Here is a 17,077-nt window from a genome sequence, read left to right as displayed (position 1 = left end):
TTGATTATTCAGGAGGGCAACGGCTACCTTTTCCACCAATCATAGTAACGGATGCTATTCTACTTCCATGGTAACCTCCCAAATCTTTTGAACAAACCAATCACGACAGCGCATTTAGTAATTTAAAGAAAGTTCGTCATTGGTCGTTGAAATTTTAAACCTGAGCTGCGGCAGAAAGGAACACGTTTCAGTGAAGTTGGTGAGTTGATTTTCCCTTCCAGTAGTTCTAAAAGTACATTTTTATCATCAACGACATGTGGAATTACTTTTATAGTAAGTAGCTCACGTTTGTAAACACCTACATTTGGGTTTTGTTGCATGGAATGTAAATAGTAAATGACGGAGAAAGCCAGCAGGTTTGCTGGCAAACTTTAGCCGTTCAATTATAGCGTCAGTGAAGTAGTTTTCTACGGTTAGTTAACATGCACGTTTAGTTAACAAAATATACGCATTTGTTAGTGTCATTTTAAACTAAACTATAAACTACTTGGTTCTATTCTTGCAACCTTACCCTGTAGGAAGTCCGAAAGACAGATTCAGACATGGCTCAATTTGGATTCGACAACGACATTCACAGCATTCTGAAGCTGGATATGCCAATCACTAACGCGCCCATGGCGAGGTGGCAGAGAAAAGCCAGTTCGTCGATGTCGACCAGCTGTGCCAACACCAGCGCTCTATCACCTGGCAAATCCGGAAACCGATCTCTTAGTCTGTCCAAGACGCCCAGTAAAACACCAGGTGACTAGCTATTATTTTTGTTTTTTCATGTTGAATCTTGCTCTACAGTACTTGCTTATCTGTACGTAGGTAGTCTCTTTCAACTGTCTATGGGTGTGGCACTGTTAACAATGTATTTCACCAAGGGTTATATTACTAATCTGCCCTTCTCTCTTGCTCAGGTAAAAATGGAAAGACACAGTGCACACCTTCCAAGGCAGGTGGCGACCGTTTCATTCCCACTAGAAACAACAAACAGATGGATGTGGCAAGCTTCCTGCTCTCAAAGGAAAATGAACCCATGGACACAAACCCCTCAGCAGCAACATCCGTGAGTCTTTTCTCTAACATTTCCAATCACATTTGTTGTTGGTATGTTGTATTGTAGCTAAACACAGGCAAATTTGTCATTGTAGGAGAACCAGAAAGCATGGTCTGTTACTCTCAATGGATATGACATTGAGGAGGCAAAGATCTTGCATCTGGGAGGAAAACCCTTGAATGCTCCAGAAGGTAGGCCTTCTGTTGGGAATGATAGTGACTTGATGTCAGTTGCTTGCTATCAGAATCTGGTGTCAAATTCTATTTTCTTTGCAGGTTACCAGAACAACCTAAAAGTTCTCTACAGTCAGATTCCTACCCCAGTCTCCACCAAAAAGAACCGATACATACCATCAGTGCCTGACAGAATCTTAGATGCTCCTGAACTCCGAAATGATTTCTGTGAGTCCTGCCATTACTGTACTACAAATGTCTAAACCTGTCTGAGGAGCAGGTACCGATTGACTTAATCTAGGGCTGTGTGTCATAGATGCTCCTAAATGACGACTGTCTCCTAACACAGTAAATGTCCAGTAACCTACCTGGGAAGTAATCCTAGCTGTGGGTGTAACATGCGCTTGCCGTAATGCATAAATCCAGTGTTTTACATTTTAGTAATTTGGCAGCTGCTCTTATCTGTGGAGGGGGTGTGGGATTACTTCAGATACTCTTTGAGGAGGTGGGGTTTTGGTTGTTTTTGGAAGATGGACAGGGAAGCTGCTGTCCTAGCTTGAGGTGGAAGCTGTGTTGCTTCCGGTGAGACGTTTGTATTCTACGATGTTGTAGAGCATGAACTTGCAGGAGTGAGTCACTGCTTTGATGTTGGCAGACAACGGGTGTTGTCCAGGGTCCGGCCAGGGTTTTTTGCATTCTGGAGGTGTCAACTGTGATGGTGAGGTAGGCCTTTCCCTGGAGGAAGAGTAGCTTTGTCCTGTCGAGGTTAAGCTTGAGGTGGTTGGCTGACATCCAAGCTGAGTTATCTTCCAGGCTGATATGACTGAGCTGAGTGACTTGGTGTATAGAGAGAAGAGGTCCAAGATTTCAATGGGAGATGGAGTGACAAACGGGCCACATCAAGTTGGATCGTGTCCTTTTGTCTTCAGACTGACCTAAATTCACTCAGGGTGGAGATGCGCATTCTTTTACTTTGTTAAAAAGCTCCATTTACCTCCGTCTGTTCCCACAGATCTGAACCTACTAGACTGGAGCAGTCGGAACCTTCTAGCAGTTGCCCTTCACAGCAATCTTTATCTGTGGGACGCCACCCAGGGTGACATCGTCCTACTGATGAAGATGGAGCGGGTGGAGGACTACATCTGCTCTGTGTCATGGATCAAGGAGGGCAACTTCCTTGCCCTTGGTACCAGTGACTGCAAAGTTCAGGTGAACTGTCTGCCGTGAACATACCCAGCGCACATCTAACTGAATTGGGCCTCCAATGCAATGTTTTGTTAAAGAATGATTTAATGCCTTTTCCCTTTTGTATACATATCACCTGAATTTGTTGTTGTCCCTAGTTGTGGGATGTGGAGAACCAGAAGCGTCTACGCAGCATGTCTGGCCACACTGCCAGAGTTGGCAGTCTGAGTTGGAACAATCACATTCTTTCCAGGTAAAGATTCATGTCTTGGCGGGGGGGGCGACAACTGTATGAATAGTCAGTCCCACTTAATGCTTTTGCCGTGATTTTGCTGTCCCAGACAATGTCCATGTTGTGGGCAAATTCTTAGGTCGTAAATGTTTGTGGTACGTCTTGGCTCGTTCAGTGTGACATGGATCTGTCGCTTTGAGTACTGCTACATGCGGTCGTAGACCCCTTGAAGAAGTTATACCGTGTCCAATTTTTGGGGGGCTTTATCGTGCAGTGTGGCTGGTACGAGCCGATCCCAGCGACTGACAACTAGGAACACTGCCGGTACAGAGTATGCACACAATATGATTCTTGTGACTAGTCAGATTAATTTAATAGTTCTATTTAATGTTTAGGCTACATACTGTGTCAGAACAATTTCCTGGATAGTCTTATTTACGTGACGCATCTGAAATCAGCCTACCTGATGGGATTATAATAAATGCACAATCGCCAATCAAAATAATCTTCTACCACAGTGACCATGCTATTTTGAGGAAGCCTATTTGATTTAGAGGTTATTTGAAAACGTTCTACAATGCCTACTTTCAGTTATTTAAATTCAATATACTTGCGCATAAGCATAGTGAGGCTGGTGCTGGCACATGCTCAGATTAAATACACCACTGCAGTTCACGAAGCCTCGCAAGACGATCACAGAATGTGATGCCAGAACTGAAGCGAATTGTACATCTGGACAGGATGATAAAGATTTTAATTTGGTAACATCAGTGTGACGTGACAAAATTTAAAAGATGGAATCCCATGTAGAGTCTGCCACAGCCTTAAGTCAGTCCCTCCTGGATCTTTTGTTTTTGTTATGCTTGTGTCCAGAATGTTTTGATTTGGTGTTTTTATTAACCATCTTGTGATTGACCTTTTCCAGTGGCTCCAGATCTGGTCACATCCACCACCATGATGTAAGGGTAGCAGACCACCACATCTTCACCCTGTCTGGACACTCTCAGGAGGTGTGTGGGCTGGAGTGGTCCCCTGATGGAAGATACTTGGCCAGCGGCGGCAACGACAACCTTGTGTACGTGTGGCCAGGTGTGCAGGAGGGCAGCGGCCAAGGCAGTAATGCTGTCCACAGCTTCAATGAGCACCAAGGTGCAGTCAAGGTAAGCAACAAAAAAAAAATGTAATTATTGGTGCAACGTGTTAAATAAACTACCATGTTTGAAGGATGGAGTTGGGATTGAATAAAAGGCCACAATTTGATGCACATTAATGTCCACTCACTGTAAAGAGATGCACAACCACAATGATTGTTTCTTACTAAAATTCCTTAGGCTTTGGCCTGGTGCCCATGGCAACCTAACATTCTTGCGTCTGGAGGGGGCACCAGTGACCGTCACATCCGCATCTGGAACGTCACCAGTGGCTCTTGCATCAGTGCCCTGGACACTCAGTCTCAGGTAACTGCACCCATCTTGATACCTAGTGGGATTGTCTGTTCTGAAGTCTCATTCAATTTTGTGCTAGATGATATTCCACCTCCAAGGACCTGCTGCTCAGTCATAGCGACATGAATATTTGCATACCAGTCACTTAAAAAAAAAAGTTTACTTTGCATAACTGCAATGCCTTTACGATCAGGCATTGACTGGTGGTCAAATCTGCCTTACAGGTGTCCTCTTTGAAGTTTGCGCCAAACTACAAGGAATTGGTCTCCGGCCACGGATATGCCCACGACAACGTAGTCATCTGGAAGTATCCCTCCTTGACTAAAGTGGCAGAGCTCAATGGTGAGTGTCTGGCCTGAAATGATGAATCTTGTAATAACTTTACACAGAGCTGGTAAGTTTGTCATTGATGGATCAGTTGACAAGGACATTTTTTTTGTTGCCTAAAGCTGTAAAAGCATCAAAGAGCCAGACGATAATGTCCCTCACCCCAGCTTTCTTAACTGGGTAAACATGAGCCTAATTTAAACTAAATTTGATTAATGTCGATTTAATTTGACATTTAATTTATGTAGATTTAATTCGCTTAATGTCAATGTTGAAGCCTTTTCAGCATGTACACCTCCCAATCCATCTCAATGATGCATGTTTAAAGATGTGCTATGCTGAAATTGCTCTGCCTTTTCTTGGTTCCTAAAATTCTATTAGTTTGCTTAATTTCACTTTGACAAAATAAGTAGGTATAGTATAAAGAATCATCTGAACTGCTGTGAAGTCTTTTCCGTAACCAAAAAGTACATTTTTGTGGTGGCAGTGAGTAGGTCCGGAGTGTACAAAATTGAAAGTAAAATAGCACATGTTTCCAACTGTAGCCATTCTGGGGTAAAAGTTCAAAACTGAAATCTTAAACTTTTTCTCCCCCCCAAAGGTCATGAGGGCAGGGTCTTGAACATTACCATGAGTCCAGACTGCTCGACTATCGCCACTGTAGCCGGTGATGAAACTGTCCGCCTCTGGAAGAGCTTTGAGCTGGATCCAGTCAAGAAGAAGGCCAAAGAGAGGATGGTGAAGTCCACCAGCAGCAGCATCCACCAATCTATCCGATAATTAACCTTTTTCTATTGTGTGTTCAAGTTATTGATAAACTCCTAATTCTTTACTAATGTACAAAATGTTTATTCACTGTAAAATAAAGATTGCCACTTTTACATTTTCTTTGTTTGAATATTTTGCAGCCTTGCTACTCGATGACAAATCTGATTTTCCAGTTAAGAAAATGTTCAAGTATTATAACCTGGGTAGAGTGTAGTGAAATACTGTCCAGGGCCTCATTCAATGTGAAACAGATTTTCTTTGCTGAAACCATATTAGCTTCTGCTTTTGATTAATTTTTCTGTGGTTAACATTATTTTGAAGTACACTTGAGTTTATTGGTGATGCGCTAGTTGAATGTGGTCTTATTCATAAATGGCTCTTTAACCAAGAATGGTGTTTTCTGAAATGCATAACTAGGGCTTGATTATTAAGTCCAGCCAGGTGGGATCGGTTCTAGGTAATGTACAGAACACTTCTAGGCATTGATAACAGCTCTGGTCAACAATCCTCTGAAACTAGCTGTGACTACAGTAAAGACTACCTGGAAAACCAATGGGTGCTTTCCAGTAAGACATTCTGCAGAATACAAGACTGTTGATCGGTAGGTTTCTGAGAAGCACTTCTGTAGGAATTAAGATAGTCAGCTCAGCTATCCCAATTGAGACTGTGCCTTGATCTAGGTTGGTCTAAACATGGCGGTGGTCGAAGACGTCCGTTCCTGTCGTTGAAAGAGATTGTGCCATTCAAAATGGGGCTACTTAATGTTATCCCTCAGTTCCTAGACAGTTATGGTCAATTAACTGATTGTGATTGACCTGACAAACATGGCTTAAGCCTGATGAATTGACTGTTAAATGAGGCCTCTCCTGGTTACACTAGTGACCATATCCAGCAAAGGCGGAGGTGTTGCTAACATTTACGATAGCAAATTTCAATTTACAAAAAAAAGATTGCATTCTCATCTTTTGAGCTTCTAGTCATAATCTATGCAGCCTACTCAATCACTTTTTAAAGCTACTGTTTTACAGGCCTCCTGGGCCGTATACAGTGTTTGTCACTGAAATCCTATCGCACCTTGTCATGGCAGATAATATTCACATTTTTGGTGTCTTTAATATTCACATGGAAAAGTCCACAGACCCACTCCAAAAGGCTTTCGGAGCCATCATCGACTCAGTGGATTTTGTCCAACATGTCTCCGGACCTACTCACTGCCACAGTCATACTCTGGACCTAGTTTTGTTCCCGTGGAATAAATAAATATTGTGGATCTTAATATTTTTCCTCATAATCCTGGACTATCTGACCATTTTAAATTTGCAGTCGCAACAAATAATCTGCTCAGACCCCAACCAAGGATCATCAAAAGCCGTGCTATAAATTCTCGGGACAACCCAAAGATTCCTAGATGCCCTCCACATACCCAAGGACATCAGAGTACAAAAATCGGTTAACCACCCAAGGAACTAACTAATACCCTAGATGCAGTCACATCCATAAAAACAAAAAACTTAATTGAGGAGAATAAGAACAATCCATTTATTTTTGATACTGTCGCAAAAATAAATACAAAGCAGCATTCCCCAAGAGAGTATGGCTTTCACTTCAGCAGTGATAAATTCATCAACTTCTTTGATGAAAAGATCATGATCATAAGAAAGAAAATTACAGACTCCTCTATAAATCTGCATATTTCTCTGAAGATCAGTTGCCCTGAGTCTGCACAACACTGCCAGCACCTAGGGTAAAGGGAGACACTCAAGTTTTTTAATACTATATCTCTTGGCATTGATGAAAATAGTCATGGCCTCTAAACCTTCAAGCTGCATACTGGACCCTATTCCAACTAAACTACTGAAAGAGCTGCTTCCTGTGCTTGGCCCACCTATGTTGAACATAATAAACAGCTTCCTATCCACCGGATGTGTACCAAGCTCACTAAAAGTGGCAGTAATAATGCCTCTCTTGAAAAAGCCAAACCTTGACAGCAACTCACAGCTTTCCTGAAGACAATGTATACGAAACGTTTCAGTCTGGTTTTATTTTTAATTTTTTACCCCCTTTTCTCCCCAATTTCGTGGTATCCAATTGTTGTAGTGGCTACTATCTTGTCTTATCGCTACAACTCCCGTACGGGCTCGGGAGAGACGAAGGTTGAAAGTCATGTGTCCTCCGATACACAACCCAACCAAGCCGCACTGCTTCTTAACACAGCGGGCATCCATCCGGAAGCCAGCCGCACCAATGTGTCGGAGGAAACACTGCACCTGGCAACCTTGGCAACCTTGAGACAAGGACATCCCTATCGAACAAGCCCTCCCTAACCCGGACGACGCTAGGCCAATTGTGCCCCATCATAACACTGAGACTGCACTCGTGAAGGTGGTAAATGACCTTTTAATGGCATCAGACCGAGGCTGCATCTGCATCTGTCCTCATGCTCCTAGACCTTAATGCTGCTTTTGATATCGTCGATCACCACATTCTTTTGGAGAGATTGGAAACACAAATTGGTCTACATGGGCAAGTTCTGGCTTGGTTTAGATCTTATCTATCTTAAAGATATCAGTTTGTCTCTGTGGATGGTTTGTCCTCAACTGTAAATGTCAGTGTTCCTCTTGGCTCTGTTTTAGGACCACTATTGTTTTAACTATATATTTACCTCTTGGTGTTGTGATTCGGAACCATAGTGTTAACTTTCACTACTATGCAGATGATACACAGCTGTACATTTCGATGAAACATGATGAAGCTCCAAATTTGCTGACCCTGGAAGCCTGTGTTTCAGACGTAAGTGGATGGTGGCAATCTTTAAAAACTTTAAACTCAGACAAAATAGAGATGCTAGTTCTAGATCCCAAAAAACAAACAGATCTTCTGTTGGTTCTGACAATTAATCTTGATAGTTGTACAGTTGTCTCAAATAAAACTGCGAAGGCCCTTGGCGTTAGAGATTTTTTCCATCTACGTAACATTGCAAAAATCAGAAACTTCCTGTCCAAAAATGATGCAGAAAAATGTAACCATGCTTTTGTCACTTCTAGATTATGCTACTGCAATGCTCTACTTTCTGGCTGCCTGTATAAAGCACTAAATTAACTTCAGTTAGTGCTGAACACGGCTGCTAGAATCTTGACGAGAACCAAAAAAATGAATCATATTACTCCAGTGCTAGCCTCTCTACACTGGCTTCCTGTTAAGGCAAGGGCTGATTTCAAGGTTTTACTGCTAACCTACAAAGCATTACATGGGCTTGCTCCTATCTTTTCGATTTGGTCCTGCTGTACATCTACACATACGTTACTGTCACAAAACACAGGCCTCCTTATTGTCCCTAGAATTTCTAAGCAAACAGCTGGAGGAAAGGCTTTCTCCTATCGAGCTCCATTTTTATGCAATGGTCTGCCTATCCATGTGAGAGATGCAGACTCGGTCTCAACATTTGTCCTTATTGAAAACTCATCTCTTCAGTAGGTCCTATGATTGAGTGTAGTCTGGCCGAGGGGTGTGAATGTGCACTGGAGCGATGAACCGCCCTTGCCGTCTCTGCCTGGCCGGTTCCCCTCTCTTCACTGGGATTCTCTGCCTCTAATTCTATTACCGGGGCTGAGTCACTGGCTTACTGGTGCTGTTCCATGCCGCCCCTAGGAGGGGTGCGTCACTTGAGTGGGTTGAGTGACTGATAGGATCCTTCTGTCCGGGTTGGTGCCCCCCTCAGGTTGTGCCGTGGGGGAGATCTTCATGGGCTATACTCTGCCTCATCTCAGGCTAGTAAGTTGGTGGTTTGAATAGATCCCTCTAGTGGTATGGGGGCTGTGCTTTGTCAAAGTGGGTGGCGTTATATCCTGCCTGGTTGGCCCTGTCCGGGGGTATCGTCGAACAGGGCCACAGTGTGTCAGCCTCCAGTATTTATGCAATAGTTTGTGTCGGGGGGGGGGGGGGGCTAGGTATTCTCCCTCTCTTTTCTCTCAGAGGACCTAAGCCCATGCCTCAGGACTACCTGGCCTGATGACTCCTTGCTGTCCCCAGTCCACCTGCTGCTGCTCCAGTTTCTGACCTGACCTGTATTCGACTCTGACCTGACCTGTTCACCAGATGTGCTACCTTGTCCCGGACCTGCTGTATTCGACTCTCCCTCTCTCTACCGCACCTGCTGTCTCTAACTCTGAATGATCGGCTAGGAAAAGCCAACTGACATTTAACCCTGAGGTGCTGACTGGCTGCACCCTCAACAACCACTGTGATTATCATTTTACCCTGCTGGTAATCTATGAACATTTGAACAGCTTGGCCATGTACTGTTATAAATTGCCACCCAGCCAAGCCAGAAGAGGACTGGCCATCACTCATAGCCTGGTTCCTCTCTAGGTTTCTTCCTAGGTTCCTGCCTTTCTAGGGAGTTTTTCCTAGCCACCAATGAATGGAGAAACGTATATCACCCCACCCAGCAGACTGTCGAAAAATCTTGTTCACGTTGTGTCACGCAATCCCTTCTAAAAGTCAGTGTTTGAGTCGAGAAACCTGCCTATTTTCTGCATTGCTTGCTGTTTGGGGTTTTAGGCTGGGTTTCTGTACAGCACTTTGTGACATCGGCTGATGTATTTGATTGTGGATGCCTATGTGCCTCCCGGTAAGTATGTTTAATGACTCCACCTTACTTAAAATGTGTTTTATTTCAAAAAAAGTTAAATATAAACAGCACCAAAAAACAAAACCATGATGGACATCAATACAAATCCCATCTCTTTGAAAGAGACCTGGGTCAGCCATTTACAAGCATGTTCCAGTCCTTTCAGTGGAAACTACAATATTTTCAAGCAACACAGGAGTCATGCCAGCCAAACAATAAGTTAAAGTCCAAGGGTGGGCTTTCATTGGTCATTTCAAAACTGGGTTGGAGGTGAATAATAGTGAGGATGAACACCTCTTCATACAGTGTGATCTACAGTTAGTAGTTCCCTCCAACCACTCAAAATTTAACAGTGTGTCAAATAGGGACCAATTGGTAAATCCATTACGCCATTCATATCCCAAAAGCAGTGTAAATAAATATAAAAAATATACATTTGAGGAAAGTGATCAGTAGCTAACATGTGAAAGAGTAGCATTGTTTTGGAATCTTTGGCATTTTGGAGGCTCACTCAGACAGTTATGTTTCCCCGTCCAAAATGACAAAGCTAGACTTCCTTCACTTTGCCTAGTTGGTTATGGCCGTTGACACGGTGCGCTGTTGTCCCATTGCCGTTCTCCACTTGTTTGCCGTTGGGCACCACGGAAATGTTGCCAATGGTAATGCCGTTGGTATGACCATTAGTAACGCCATTCTGCTTGAGCTTTGCCTCCTTGGTTGCTGTAGGCAGCCGTTTACCCTTTATGTAGGCCTGAATCCAGAAGTTGGAGAAGAGTACGAAGAAGAAGGTTCCGTACATCCAGATGAGGTGAATGAACATGGGCACCTGAAAGTCACACTTCTCCATGAAGTAGTATTGAGAGATGTGAAGTGAGATCAGCACAAACTGGATCTGAAGGAGGAAGAAATAAGGGAGAACATATTAATGATGTTTGTAGATTGCGCACGAGTCACCAATTCACAACAGTAACACCGGCAGCTATACACAAATCAATGCTTCCTTTTAACAGTTTCTTCCAATTGTACATCATTAAGAAAGAACACCCACAAGCTGGATTGCGGTCATGTACTTCTTCCACCAGAGGTATTTCTGGAAGCGAGGTCCTGCAGCGGACAGGCCGTAGTAGGTGTACATGATGACGTGGACACATGCGTTGACCATGGCATGGAACGAGCTCATTCCCCCTGCTGGAGATTCACAATGACAGGCACATTATTATAAAACAAATGGTTTAAATGTACCCTTTATTTAATTAGGCAAGTCAAATTCTTATTTACGATGACGGCCTACACTGGCCAAACCCGGACGACGCTGGGCCAATTGTGCGCCGCCCTAACGGGACTCCCAATCATGGCCAGTTGTTATACCGCCTGGATTCAAACCAGAGTGTCTGTAGTGACGCCTCTAAGCACTGAGATGCAGTGCATTAGACCACTGCGCCACTCGAGAGCCCCATTCAGAGATTCTGAATAGTCACAGGGGCATAACAAAATACATGTTGTTCCTAAATTATTTTGTTAAACTCCTTTTTCCCTGGTAAAATTGTAAAACGTTCCTTTTGTGGTTATGAGGTTTATTGAACAACAAACACCCCCCCCCCCACACAGTTAACTACTCTAAAGTTAAACAGGTTATATGTGCGACTGTAAGCACACTGCATGGGGATGATGTCATTATGAGGTCAAGATTACCAGGAGCGATGGTCATACCCCACCACCACGTGAAGGGCATGAAGGAGTGATGGAAGACATGAAGAAATGTAATCTGGCTGTGTTTCTTACGCAGCACAAAGAATAACTGCAAAGCAGACAAGAGTTTAAATTACTCTAAGGCAAACAAATTCAAAAATCTCCATGCGTGTCAGAAAGACACGTCAAAGGACAGTTCATGCCACTATTTTTATTTTATTCACACAAACATGTTTTAATAGAAAAAAGAAATCTTACTGTGTCCAGAAGCTCGATGAATTTAGAGAAGTAAAACCACCAAGCCACTCGAACCATCTGACAAAAAGGAGAGAAAAGTACAGAGAATAAAGATGGCATAAAATCATATTTGACCTATTAAAATAGCTATGCATGTTTAAAATGTATAATATAAAACATTTTCATTGAATGAAAACATGGATGGCATCTCATGAGATAGAAAGCAGATTCTCTTATAAACAAAGCTTACCCTTAGAGCCTGTGGGCTGCTTGAGTAGTCACAAAGGTCACATCTCCAGGTAAAGGTGGTGCCCCATCCTGACATCAGGAACTGCAATGGCAGAGCACAGAACTGGCTGTTAAATCATACATTCATAAAAGCTGTTTACATTTTTTTTAAACATTTTTTTAAAATCGCACCTAGAGTACAGTCTGCCTTCACAACAAGGTTCTTTGAGGAGCTTAAATTCTGCTGAACGACTAACTGCTTTGCTCACCTCATAGACAAGGAAGGCGTTCAGGAACACCATGCTGAAGTTATAGACGATCATGGCCGATTTGAGGTGATAGGGCTTGCGGTGTACCATCAGGCGAGGCCCTGCATACAGCGAGAAGAATACATAGCCCAACAGGATGCTGGTCATCTGGAAGGGGGTCCGCATCAACGGGTAGGGCAACAACCGGTGGTCTGAGGTTAAGAAATTTATCAAAGACAACAATACAGGTTACACACACAGCATGGTACAACATGTTCATCTACAAACTGCAATTCAAATGTATTTCATTCATTTACAAATTGTAATAATAAAAATATCAATTTTAGAGAACACTCACCCGTTCTCTGCAATAAATACTCATACAACGACATAATATTGGATCCCAGTTCTAGCAGCATTTTGATGGCCTCTTTCCTTATTTATTCAGTTGATCAAAAAACCCTGAAAAAAATAGACAAAAATACAATTTGGTTGAAAAGACAGTGGGTGGTGATAATGGCAGCTAATGCTTTTATGCCGACATGGAAAGCAGTAGTGTCCCCAGAGACATAAGGTGATGAACATAGCAGCCTAGTGTAACACTGCCTCCCCTACTAAACAAACAGAGACAGCTGCACAGGCCCATCATATATCTGAACCGGAGGCTCTGCTTTGATGACTGACTATCTATCTGATAGACAAACAAAACAAACATAATTCACAACCGTAAAAATCGCCACAAAGGGCATTGTAGTCGGTCTGACCATGTACTGTAGGTCAGTCAATGCCCAATAGATCCTACTGGGATTTTTCACAGATAAGTAATATTATATGGACTTTTCTATAGTAGCTAAGTGTTTTATTCCACTATCAGCCATGGACATAAAACCAATGATGTAATATTAGGGATTATCTACACAACAGATTGCAAAGGCAAACAGACACACCAACACAATTACAACTGAACTGCATTTCACTTGTTCAGTGTTTACTTCAGTTTCTAGCAAGAAACAGGGGATAGGTTACATTTGCATGCAGTTGTATACCATAGATGAATCTGGCATACCAGGCAGTTGCAGCCCCACCAGCTTTAACCTACACAGGAATATACTATATAGGCTTTAGCATTGAGTTAACCTGAAAAACAAACACAACACGCCACTATACTAATAAAATCATCTCACACACCGCGACCCAAGATGGTGGTAGTTTTACAAAGATTACAAAGAGCGTGTTCAGCAGCATTTAACATTCCCTTAGCGACTCCTTTGAGACAATGTGTTCTCTCAATGACTAACAGATCCAGTCAAACAGGTGAGGTGAACACATTTGAACAGTCAGTATGTGGTATGAGCTCACTAGATAGTAATGGATGAGGGATTGAGAAACATGACAGAGATGGAGTAGCTTGGAGGTGAGCCGGCAAACCAAACTAAGAGCGAAGAACAAAAGAGAGAACGTTGAATATTTTATTTTTTATGTCCTTTCCATAAAACGGCAATAAAACCCACTCCACACAAAGATGGGACAGCGTTATCATATCCACCAAGTAATACAGATCTAACTACAAGAAAAACCTATCCTGACAGTTTATAAAAGTAAAAAATTTGAAAGACACTGCAGTGCTAGATTGAGTATAGCACTGAGCATTCCTGAGATTATACAGTCAGACATTTTTTTGTTAACACGACTCACCTACTAAATTGTCCTCAGTACTGTCCTCAGTACTGTCCCCAAACCCTCAGGCCTTTAGGCACACAGCCAAGAGAGCAACAACCAATGACCCTAAAATGGGCCAGGCCCAGCAAAACAGAGGAGTCAAAAAGAGAGATTCTCTGAAAAGGTGTAATGCTAGTCCCAGAATTTCTTGTTTCTCCCTTGAAGTCCTCAAAATGTTGAATCAAATTACCTTCTAGAAATAGCCACAGAAAGCTCAGGCAGACTAAGTCAGAGAGAGAGATGTGTACAGCTATGAGGGAAGACAGCTGTGTTGGGACTCATTAAACCTAGATTTAAACCAAAGGCTGCACACACTACTAAGTGACAACACCCAGCTAGTTTCAGGAACACACCCTGTTTCAACATTTAGACCTATCCTCCCCTAACCACTATGCCTCTCTCTGATTGGTTCAGCAGAAAAAGTGGGAATGGCCATTGGTCATCAGAGCAGGGTTGGGTAGTTGAAGGTAGTAAGAGAGGGAGAATCCAGTAGCAACCTCTGTGCCCAGTTTTCAAAAGTTATATGGATTTCACCTATCCGATGGGATTGAATGCATAGAAATATAATGAATAGAACTTCACTTGAAGAATGGGGATTCCTGTTCTATTCATTCCATTTGGCAAAATCTGGATAGATAATTTTTGAAAAACTGGGCCCTGGAGAGTTTGAATGGCCTCTGTTAAATAATGGGGGCCTATCACATAGTTTTTGTTACATATAGATGTACTAACACATCCCTTATAATAATAAGGGGGATATGAGAGTAAATCACTGGGATGTAATGTGTCCATGTGGCCCTAACTGACAACAGGCACAGAGCCTAGGCTTAAACTCACGTCTGTCCCACCTACAGACACAAAATGACAGGTTCCACTAACTTCCAGTAGCTCTGGTTCTACCTGTTCCTCAGACCCTGAGAACTGGAAATGAGCGTTGTGGTGAAAGAGGGGGCCTTAAAATGTTATCACTCAATCTTACGTTGGTATGAATGGCTGACTGGAATTAGAAGAATCTTAACATGAGCAGTGTACAGACAAAAGTTTAAACACACACATTGACAACAGTCAGTTTACACAGTGCTTTAAGACTTTCCCTGTGGGAAAGCACATGGGGAGTATACACTGTAGAAGGCCATATACCCTCACGTGATGACCTGGCTGTTTAGACAAGATGACATATCATAGGAATTAGTCCATATTTCTCATACCGAGTTGCCAAGTTAAAATGTAGGCCTACAGCCAGTATGTATTTAAGACAGAGGAGAGAATGATGAAGTAGGGTGGGGCAAGTGGAGGAGGAAGACACCACCACATCTAAGTGAAAATATGATCGGATTAGACCAAGAAACAAAAATCACACCTAAACCAACCCTAGAAACACCAACCAGACAGGGTTAACCACACATCAGATTCTTTCAAGAGCAAATACACCTCTTCCCTTATGGGCTGAGGTTTTGGGCAAATCGCCAACATTCAGAGGGCAATCACTCTCTCATCCCTCTTTTCAGCATCCCTCTAGATGGGAGATTGACTGGACCTGTAGTCCCATACTGGGTGTAGTTGTCAGCCACAATAGGCCATCGAGAACCAGTACTTTCCACTCATTAAAAAAGGTTAAATGTTTTTTTTAAATCGTTCAAATAGCTCTAAAATTGACATAAGTGGCAAGGATAAGAGACCCTAGGGTTGCCTATTCCACTGCTGCTGGAATAATTGTAGTCTGGTACGATTTGGCGGGAATATTGGCCCCAAGTGCTCTCACGTAAGAGGCGTGGCCCCTGGCTTCTCCCAGGACACAAGACCCAGACAGTCCAGAGATATTTAGAGAAAAGGTGGAAATAGGAATCCCAGTTGCCAATGAATGGAGAAACGTATAAAGCTCCACTCAGCACACTGACGACACATCTTGTTCGCATTGCGTCACGCAATCCCTTCTAAGTCAGTGTATGAGTCGAGAAACCTGCCTATTTTCCTCAAAAGTACGTAATGTCACAAGTTAATCATGTCACAAGTTAATCATCTCACATCCCAAAATATATTTGTAATATAGTACTTCTTGTTCACGTAATTCAGGCTAATGTTGGGTTACGGTAGCGCCCAATTGACTCCCATTAACTCTTTGAATAAGGTTACTCCTGGTCCCAGCATCGGCAAGAATGCACCGTGCAGACCATTGATGACAATGCGCACAGTGGGAGTTAATACTTCTCCAATGGAGTTTCCACATCCCCTCAAAAGTATCTCTGGACAGTCACAAAAAATGGACAACATTACTTACGGCACGGACGGAAATAAAGTTTCCAAGGACTATGCTGTCAACAGCAGACAGACAGCAAACGATCTGTCAAAAAACTAAGTTTAGCCAGCCAAAAATTTAAAAAAATAAATAAATAAAAATGTAAAAAAAGATTTGGATGAAGGATGTGGAAAGAGCAGATGGTAGATAAATTCTTCGGAAACTGTTGGACCGCATTGTTAGTGCACTAAAACATGGTTACTCAATTCATAGACGCCAACTACCTTCAGTGCATATTGACAGTAGTACTGTAGCGACCCGTACAGACAGGTGTGTTTTATGTGTTAGGTTATTAGTTGGTTGTGTTGTACTTACCAGTACCCAGTGTTCGCGGGGTCCAACATGCCAATCAACCTGCTATCTGCCAATCCCGGGAATGCCTGGAATGTTCTGATGCCAGGCATCCTGGTGGTTGGCGGAGTGGCATGGAGGGAGGTTGGAGCATTGGAAGTTAAGACCAGGTTTAGCCATTGTTCTTTCTCTTACGTCTGAGCTTCACAAGAGACGGTCACGGTTGGTTTGTGAGGTCTTTCATTTATTTTGTTTGGGCTACGGCCAAACAGCAGCCTGTGTATAGTTGGGTTAATAAACCCGTCAATTCGTCAACTAAATCCTCTGTCTGGACTATTGTCCCTTTATGATCTAGTCAGATCATTACATTGGTGTCAGGAGTTTAAAAAAAACGTTGATAAACATTAGCCAGCCGACTTCTGTGGCTAGCTACCGTATGTGAGAACGGGGGTTGAAAATGCGGAGGGAATCCCAAAAGTGGAGGTAGGGGACGATTATGGCCAAGGAGGTGCGTGTGCATGGACGTCAGAGGATCTGGCTGAGGAGATCGCCAGGGCGTCGGAGCCC

General features: G+C 42.9%; 2 protein-coding genes across 6 annotated transcripts in view; one reads left to right on the top strand and one right to left on the bottom strand.

Annotated features, from left to right (window-relative positions):
* Positions 1–39: 39 nt before the first annotated feature.
* LOC124041801 (cell division cycle protein 20 homolog) lies at positions 40–5,285 on the top strand. Of its 2 annotated transcripts, none has more exons than XM_046359838.1 (11): positions 40–199; positions 519–741; positions 903–1,051; positions 1,137–1,233; positions 1,318–1,443; positions 2,228–2,424; positions 2,559–2,653; positions 3,558–3,792; positions 3,964–4,089; positions 4,302–4,419; positions 5,006–5,285. In XM_046359838.1, exons 2-11 carry the CDS (start codon positions 543–545, stop codon positions 5,182–5,184), a joined length of 1,521 nt encoding a protein of 506 aa, XP_046215794.1. In that variant the 5' UTR covers positions 40–199; positions 519–542; the 3' UTR covers positions 5,185–5,285. The 2 variants fall into 2 exon arrangements, with proteins under 2 accessions (XP_046215794.1, XP_046215795.1); XM_046359839.1 differs by having other exon boundaries at positions 188–273.
* Positions 5,286–9,832: 4,547 nt separating this feature from the next.
* Positions 9,833–17,077, bottom strand: part of LOC124040918 (elongation of very long chain fatty acids protein 1-like) — a 28,618-nt gene continuing 21,373 nt past the window's right edge. For 2 of the 4 annotated variants that reach the window (XM_046358036.1, XM_046358037.1), the window contains exons 2-8: positions 12,563–12,666; positions 12,226–12,416; positions 11,979–12,059; positions 11,750–11,806; positions 11,495–11,600; positions 10,851–10,990; positions 9,833–10,694 (exon numbers count right to left, since the gene is read on the bottom strand). In XM_046358036.1, the coding sequence (XP_046213992.1) occupies positions 10,350–10,694; positions 10,851–10,990; positions 11,495–11,600; positions 11,750–11,806; positions 11,979–12,059; positions 12,226–12,416; positions 12,563–12,623 (981 nt within the window). In that variant the 5' untranslated portion in view covers positions 12,624–12,666 and the 3' untranslated portion in view covers positions 9,833–10,349. Of the gene's footprint in view, positions 10,695–10,850; positions 10,991–11,494; positions 11,601–11,749; positions 11,807–11,978; positions 12,060–12,225; positions 12,417–12,562; positions 12,667–13,899; positions 14,271–17,077 lie in introns of those variants that run through there. The other 2 variants (XM_046358035.1, XM_046358034.1) reach the window with 2 other exon arrangements.

Source organism: Oncorhynchus gorbuscha, linkage group LG08 (genome assembly GCF_021184085.1).
Source record: "Oncorhynchus gorbuscha isolate QuinsamMale2020 ecotype Even-year linkage group LG08, OgorEven_v1.0, whole genome shotgun sequence".
Lineage (NCBI taxonomy): Eukaryota > Metazoa > Chordata > Actinopteri > Salmoniformes > Salmonidae > Oncorhynchus > Oncorhynchus gorbuscha.
The sequence above is the reverse complement of the archived record's forward strand: the minus strand, read 5'-3'. Positions and strand labels throughout refer to the sequence as shown.

Bases quoted from the DNA above. Each gene is read 5' to 3' on its own strand.
- LOC124041801 (XM_046359838.1), top strand. From the start codon at position 543: ATGGCTCAATTTGGATTCGACAACGACATTCACAGCATTCTGAAGCTG. The intron at 742-902 runs GTGACTAGCTAT...TCTCTTGCTCAG, and splicing joins GACGCCCAGTAAAACACCAG to GTAAAAATGGAAAGACACAG. The intron at 4,420-5,005 runs GTGAGTGTCTGG...TCCCCCCCAAAG, and splicing joins TAAAGTGGCAGAGCTCAATG to GTCATGAGGGCAGGGTCTTG.